At 36.4% G+C, this 7,899-nt stretch overlaps 1 protein-coding gene across 1 annotated transcript; it reads right to left on the reverse strand.

Annotated features, from left to right (window-relative positions):
• Nucleotides 1-841: 841 nt before the first annotated feature.
• LOC116310641 lies at nt 842-6,160 on the reverse strand. The gene is made up of 11 exons (XM_039601022.1): nt 6,071-6,160; nt 3,839-3,868; nt 3,365-3,631; nt 3,029-3,268; nt 2,830-2,940; nt 2,536-2,670; nt 2,272-2,421; nt 1,622-1,758; nt 1,249-1,469; nt 1,076-1,136; nt 842-953 (listed from the first exon to the last, which is right to left on the reverse strand). Exons 1-8 carry the CDS (start codon nt 6,129-6,131, stop codon nt 1,637-1,639), a joined length of 1,116 nt encoding a protein of 371 aa, XP_039456956.1. The 5' UTR covers nt 6,132-6,160; the 3' UTR covers nt 842-953; nt 1,076-1,136; nt 1,249-1,469; nt 1,622-1,636.
• Nucleotides 6,161-7,899: the final 1,739 nt, after the last annotated feature.

Here is a 7,899-nt window from a genome sequence, read left to right on the forward strand (position 1 = left end):
ACTGTCATTTAGTGGTCGGGCATTGCACAGCTACAAGCATTTCACCCCATGTCATACTGTGTATGGTTGTGTGTGAGTGACAAATAAAATTTGAATTTGAATTTGAACTCTGTTTGCTAAACTTGTACATATGATTTTAAAATTGACAATTTATATTTGCATTTAAAGTTATGAAATATGATTCATTAAACATGTTTGTGGTTGTTACAGTAAAATTTTTTTACTTTTTTTATCTGATTTTAATAATAATAATAATAATGACTTTATTTATAAAGCGCTTTCAAACAAAGTGCTGTACAACTATTGGATCAATTGTGTTAACACAGTATGTCAAAATGAAAACATGACTGTAAATTCAGACACGTGAGGTTGTGCTGAAAACAATGATACCAAACAAGGCAAAGTAAATAGTTTTTAAAGGTAAAATGTGGAGGGAAAATCAAAAGTAGTTAAAAATGGCCAATTATCCCCTGGACCCCAGGGGGTTAAACGTTAATTAATAGTAATTTACTACTATTACTTTTAGAATCTTGTAACTCAGTTACTGTTTTGAAAAATTGACTAGTAACTATAATTAATTACTTTTTCAAAGTAACTTGCCCAACACTGGTAGCAGCCCCTAAATGTTTGGTTTACTCACTTGGTTCAAGTTCCATGCCGTCATTCACATCACTGTGGAAGAAAGATAAGAAAGGATTATGTTTATAATAGATGCATCACTGTGCCTCTGCTCTGCTGTAAATATAAGTTAATAATGACATTAGCCTTTACTGGTAATGAAAAGTAAAGTGGAACAAAGTGGAAGTCAGAAATGTGTAGAAAAAACACTCGTGGACTTTACTTTGTGGACTTTCTGCGTTTTAAAATGTAGATCTTATAGATGACAAGAAGCAGAGCCACAGACGTGAGGATGATGAGGAAGACCAGAAACCCAATAACAGCTTTGTCGTTGTCTGTGAAATAATATTAAAAATGGAATTTAAGTGAAAGATAGAATTTGTAGAAATATGTGTGTTTAAAATGAGACAAAGCATTTATGTCATTAAACTGTATCATGAATGAAAACAGGACGTACAGAAAGTGCTGATTTGGTTTATTTCAGGGTCACTCTCATAGTGTCCGTTGTGAGCCGTCACCTTTAAAGACAAAATGTCAGTTCACTGTGAATTACAACATTCAGGAGTCTAAAATAATATTTATAAGTATAATAATTTATTTATTAAACCAAAAATGATGGATTTAACAAACCTTCACTTTGTAGGTCGTAGAGTAGCTCAGATCTTTGAATTCAACTTCACATTTTGTACAACTCTGCGTCCCCTTCTTTCTCACTTCCTTATCATCAGCTGTTTTTAGTTGTATTATGTATTTTTCCTCAGGTCCGTTGAATGTAGAGGGTCTGTGCCAGCTCACTTTGATCGTATTATGATCGTGAACATGTAATTTCAGCTGAGTGACTGCAGCAGGTGCTGTAGGAGAAATTTAAAGGAAGCCATATTTAAAGTAAGACTGACAGACCTGCAGCCCTTTGCTGTGTGTCCTTCCTGTTTATCTTCACTGCTCAAATATCCAGTGAGAAATAAATTCTAACATTATGTAATAAAAATGTTTGATTACTTACTTCCAACCTCAGTTTTCACATCAACTTCACCCCAGTGGAAACTTGAATCTCGTTGTATTTGGCTCCGACTCTACATTTATAATCAGTGTATGGATTTAATCCAGTAACAACACACGTTCCTCCATCAGGACTTGTGGCTGTAATTGTAACATAATTTCCATGAACCTTGTGAAGTGTTTAGAGATTTAAATCAACATCATCATGTTAAGAAACTTTAAATGACAAATGTCAGGTTAAAGTTTCACAAACATACATCAGCTGGTAGTTCTGTCTGTCAGCTGATCCATAAACTGGCAAAACCCTGTTTCACTTACAGTCTGTGTTCCTGCTGACATAAAGCACTGATGCTACAAGCTTCTCATAGAAACTACGTACATGTTAGAAACCAACAGACTGAGAAACTGTTTATGTTGCTTTTATAAAGACAATTAAATTTCAAACATCAGATTTTACCTTCAAACAGCTCAAAGCTTCTCATCATTTCTTCTGTGTGAAACTCGACTCTGATGTTTCAGTGTTTATTCTGTTTTATATTTGCTATTTATTTTAATAACTGTGTATTTATTCACACCCAGTCAGAGGTTTGGTTTTTCACTTACAGTCAAACATCATGAACATGAACACATAAGTAGAGAAGTCGTCTCACTCACCTGGTTTTGGACTGTGTTTCTGACAACTGCAGTCATAAGAAAGCTTATGAAAGTTGGGAAGCTCCTGTTGACAGTTCTTACTGGTTGTTGTCCAGCTGAACTCAATGGAAGTACTGGTTGAATCATTCTTTGTGTAGGTTATTGTAAGATCTGTTGGAACAAAGTAAACATCAGTAACAGTGAATGAAGTTTCCTTTGCTTCACTCTAAACTGTGTGAGAATAAAAGCTTTTATTTCGCTGAGCTAAAGGAAATATAAACTCACCACAAACAACCCTGACTTGGACAGATGGAGTCGTCTTATTTATGCTGGTGTTGTTCTGTAAGATCAGACCAGTACAGTTGTAGTCTGTGAACGGCTCCAGCTCAGACAGTTTCACAACATCAGGGTTGTGTTTTTCTGAGGAGACACAAAGATGACATCATTGTTGTTCCTCAGTGTGTGAACATTCATCCTTTGGGTTTAGATTCAAATGTGAACACATTCAAAGAAATAAATCCGAACAGACTCACAGAGAGCACAAAGCTCGTGTCTCTAACTCGTAAGGTTTGCACTTACCTGAACAGGTGTAACTAACTGAGAGGTTTTTACACTTTGGTAATGTTGTGGTTATTTCTGCAGGAAGTCCAGTGGGTTCAATCTGCTGTATTTCACTGGGATTTAAGAAATCTGTGGAAAAAATGAATGATCACAAACATGATTAAATCAGGTGTAAATGTTTGAATCTGAGAGCAGACGTGGACTCGTTCGTACGTACCAACACTGATGCTTTTGGTGAAGCTAAAGGAAGAATTCACACAGCTTCCTGAAGTAAAGGTTACGTTCAAATCTGAGCAAATGTCCTCGTTAGCAGGTCTGACACAGACTGTTTGACTGTCATTTCTACACTGTTTAACTAAATGTTTATTTGGTGTTGATATTGAAGAGCTGATGTCCCAGTCACTTCCATAACAAACATATCCAGGGATGCAGCTGGTTTCTTTAACGTCTCCTTTACCTAAATTAAACAAATGTGTCAGTTTATAAAAGATTAGTTTGTTAAGTTAAAAGAAGATGGATGTAAATCATAAATATATGAATTAATTGTACTCACTCATTGGATCTGTTCTAAATTTATTTTCCGTAGAGTGACAGAATATTTCATTTCCAGCATCATTAATAAATGAAACACTAAGACTGTAATCAGTGCACGGCTTCAGGTGTCCAGTTTTCCCCACTGGGATTTGCTTTAAGTGATCAGTTTGGATTTTCTTTCCAGTCTGTGGTCGTCCTTCTTCAAAAACAGTCAGTGTGTAGTTACCAGGGGGGTTTATTTCAATCTGCAAGCCCAACTTGTTGTTGTTTGTGACGGTGTAAGAACCTGCAAAATATATTTGTCAGTAAGAATCAGTCAGTTACACTTTTGATCTCAGGTAGTTTGTTCATGCAGATTTTAACCCTGGCCCAGTGTACAATAAGGTAAAATGCATTCTGTGCAATTACTGTAAAAAAAATACTTTTGCTGAATTTGTTGAAAATTTCGAGAGAAATGCAGGAAATGAAAATGACCTTTTAAGCTGATACTCACACTGTGGAGGCTCAGCGGTCGTCATGGTGGCTAAATGTTGTGTTTAAATTAGATCAAGAAAGAAAGAAAAATTATTTGATTATTCGGTGTGAAAATCACAAAGTCTTAAAGATCCTTCCATGAACATCTCAGCAGTGTCAGTGTTCTTTATCTGTACTCACAAACTTCTCTCCAACCTGTGACATGCAGAATAACTTGTAGCCTTTAGCTGTCACAGTGGTAGATGCCACTGTGGTGATGGGCTCAGTGCCTGCAGGTGAGGTCTGGGGTTAAGAGCTTTTGGTCTGGTTGGTGTGTGTGTGTGTGTGTGTGTGTGTGTGTGTGTGTGTGTGTGTGTAGTGTCATTTGAAAATCAGGGATTTCGGCTTCAGGCAGAAATAACTAACTGCCAACAATATTACCTGACTATTTAAAGAGTTTGTCATGCTAAACGTGCCTCTAATGCAACCCATAAAATATAACTGAGGCTGACTAAAATACCAGGCACAAAGGAAATGACAGGCTGAAGTGAGGAGTTTGGTTCTGAGCTCGACTGTGAGAGCGGCATCAAAGTGCAAGTTTCTGTAAAATGTTTCCTCCTGTTCCTGCTTCATGCTGCTAATTATCCAGCCTCCTTTTTTCTATGTGTGAAAAAAGGCAAAAAGTAAGAAATATGTTGTAAAGTATTTGATACATGAAGCTAAAATTTCACAGGAGTCATTATGTACGTTCCAACTTTGAATCATAAGTTTTTATACAAATCAGAGGCGGTCGAGCACCAGCCCCACACTGATTTGAGATGAAATGACCCAAAATAGAAATAAAACATATGAAAACTGTAAAACTTAAAAAAAGTGCATATGTTTTAAAGTCCCTAATGATGTATACAAAGTGCTGTTGATATTTGCCTTGCAGTTTGATTACTGCATTTTTAAAGGTTCTTTTCTTAAACAAGTGCATTAAAGCCATGTTCAGTGTCTGAGGTGGAAATGCAATGCAGACAGGTAACCTTCACTGAGAGAGGAAGAGCTGATGAGTATTTTCTGGATTAATTTTAGTCACTTTATCTTCAATCCACTCCAAAAATCTAACATTTTGCACAGCCATCGTTGTAATACTTGTGATTTTGTCCCATTTCAACCCCGGCGTAACTAAGCATCCTATTACCGCCGTGAACAAATTGCCCCCTTTTCACTCAGCACTTTCTTTATCCCACGTACAAAGATCGGTAGCTGGGCTGTGCCACATCACATCATTAGACAAAAGTGAAAATTATCTGTCTTGTTTTCAACTAAAGATGCAGTTTTTTTTAGTTATATTTATAATGTACTTGATTCAACCTTGTTACAGTTTAAAAGAAAAAAACGTTCTCCAGTGCCTCTTTACTCCTCTGGGTATATTAACATGGCACAGTCCAACAATGGTTCACTGTTTCTATGATTTTGTGGGAAATCACAAAGCTTGTGTTCGCTGCTCCATCCGGGGATGTTTAAAGGTTGGTAAAAAGTTCCTCTGCAGGTTTGCTAGCAAAGGTTCAGCTGTCTGTTCCTGTGTTGCATCATTTTCTCTGTATTATTGTACAGCAGCCTGTAAAACACGCTGAGGCAACTGCTGTTGTGAGTTTGTGCTATGTGGAAAAAATAAACGTTGAATTGAAAAAAATATATATATTTAATCATATCCAATGCTTAAAATCAGAGCTGAGTGGTGAAGTGGACACATTATAAGTGTTCCACTAAAAGTTATAAGTCAACGTTCTGTGTTGTGAACTAAAAGTCGTTTTTATCGCAAAGAGACGGAGACACAGAGCTGGTCTGGTGTAGAACAGTTTTAACCTTCTGTAGCTTCTTTATGACATCGTCAAACACAATCTGTATCGAACTTTGATGTTTTATTAAAGCACAGTAAAAGTCACTACTTTTACAGTTCTTATCTGAGTTTTAGGCAGGAAGAAAGTTCTGAAATTAAGATGGAAATGGAGTCGGCCCGTGCACTTTTTATTTTATTTTCTTATATTTTTCTTTAAATGTTAGTACATTTATCTTACACTCTCATCTTCAGATGTCATCAAAAAATGTGATTGCATTTGGGGATATTTTGCATCTGCGATATTTTGCAATACCACCTTAAAATATAGAATACATATTGTACTATAAATAACTTTATAAAATGGAAAATGCAGAGAAATTAAAAATATAATTACTGCACCACGTTCTGCATCAGATTTGGTATTAAAAAATAAACTGTACTCACAGTTTGTCACAACAAGGATTCCTGCCCAGAGCAGCAGGACGCAGAGACAGAAGGCTGCCATATTCAGCGGTTGAGCTTCATATGTGTACAGAAATAAGTGCAAACCACAGAAAGATATTCACACATTGCAACAGAGGCTGCACCTCCTCTTCATATACATGCTGAAAAAAAGAACCACTGAAACTTAAAACATTGCATCTATTTTCATATGAAGCTTTGAAACAAATGCTGCGTGCTGTGCAGCTCAGTTTTTACCTCAGATTAAGACACGTGTAAAGTGAAGTTTGGTGTCATTCCAGGATGTTTTCCACCTGATTTTAGTTTGACCACAAGATTTTACTTTAAAGAAGAATCTAGCATCTTTTAATATTTAAAGTTTCAGAGAAAAAAAATCTGCTTTGTCCTCTAAAAAAAATGTTGACTTTTTAAAATCGGGATATTTGCTGTCGCTGACTATGCAGATACAGACATGGCCTCCTCGACCAGTTAGATGATGAGGTACAGGTGTTGTGGGCTCACCGGAAGAATTGAGGGTCACGGACTGTGTGGGAGTGGGAAGGACGGCCGGACTTCAAACACGGAAGGAGACGGAACCGAGTTTGAACAAAAGGTGAACCTTTTATTATGGCTTTGACTTTATTTGACAGCACGAGCTGGAATATTTCACTTGTAAGGATAGCCGTCTATCTGTTCCATCATAACTGTTTGTATGTTCATCTAAGTATTTCTTTCTACCTAAAAATAACTGAACTTCTGTAGACATGCACTGAAAATTAGTCTGTTTGAACTCTTAATAACAAACTCAATCATTGAATCAGTGAAAATCATTGAAATACTTGTTGTTTAGTAATAGATCATCACAAGAAGGTGATTATATGTTAGATTTACACTTATGATAGAAATATTACTTCATTATGAAAAAACATTACAGTTTGTGTTAAGTTTGTTAAAAACAAACATAAAAATAGAAACAACTTCAAACACAGTTTTTGTCTCTAATTTCCTGCAGGTGGTAAAAAGTATCACGTTTGCAGGTTTGTTTTGTTTTTCATTAAATGCTGACATCCGTGTGGCAGCATGACGGCGGGAGGTTATCTTTGTTTCCTCACAGCAAAACGGTTCTGGTTTAAATCCAGTTTAGTTTCCTTTTTTTCAGTGTCCACGTGGGTTCTCTCCAGCTTCCTCCAACAGACATGCAGGAGGTTACGTTAATGGGTAAACTGGCCATACTGGACTAAAATTAAACCAAAATTTCAAACATTGTGATTCAACATTTTAGTTATTTGAAATAAAAACATAAATAGACAAGTTTGTTTTAAAGGGTGTCGGCAATGTTTTAATGATGGTTATTCAAAGTTCTTCAACTTAAGTGGCTCCATCAGCTCCATCAGTTATATACAAACCAAGAATAAAAACTATATTAGTGGGTAAACTGCTTCATTATTGTGAGGCGACTCCGTCAGTTTGAGGCTGCTGAATATGAGGACTGTTAATCTCAGCCTCAGACTCTGGACTTACACAGACAACATAGATCTTATAGACAATCACAGCCAGGCCCAAAGGCTGGAGTGATGACAGCATTGTTATTGTCTGTAGAGCGACAGGAAACAGAAGAATATTAGTGAGGTAACATTTATTAACACACAGTATAAACCTAATATGACCAGGGGCTGTGTCTGTCAAAGCCAATGTTAATTTATGTGCTGATAAGGTTATTAAAATAATACATACAGAAAGTATCAACATGTTCTTTTATCAGCTTTCAAAGTATCTTTTACAGCTTTCAGACGCCATAAATCGTCTCACACACACTGCCTTTTCTCTCACTC

Source organism: Oreochromis aureus, linkage group 17, assembly GCF_013358895.1.
Source record: "Oreochromis aureus strain Israel breed Guangdong linkage group 17, ZZ_aureus, whole genome shotgun sequence".
Lineage (NCBI taxonomy): Eukaryota > Metazoa > Chordata > Actinopteri > Cichliformes > Cichlidae > Oreochromis > Oreochromis aureus.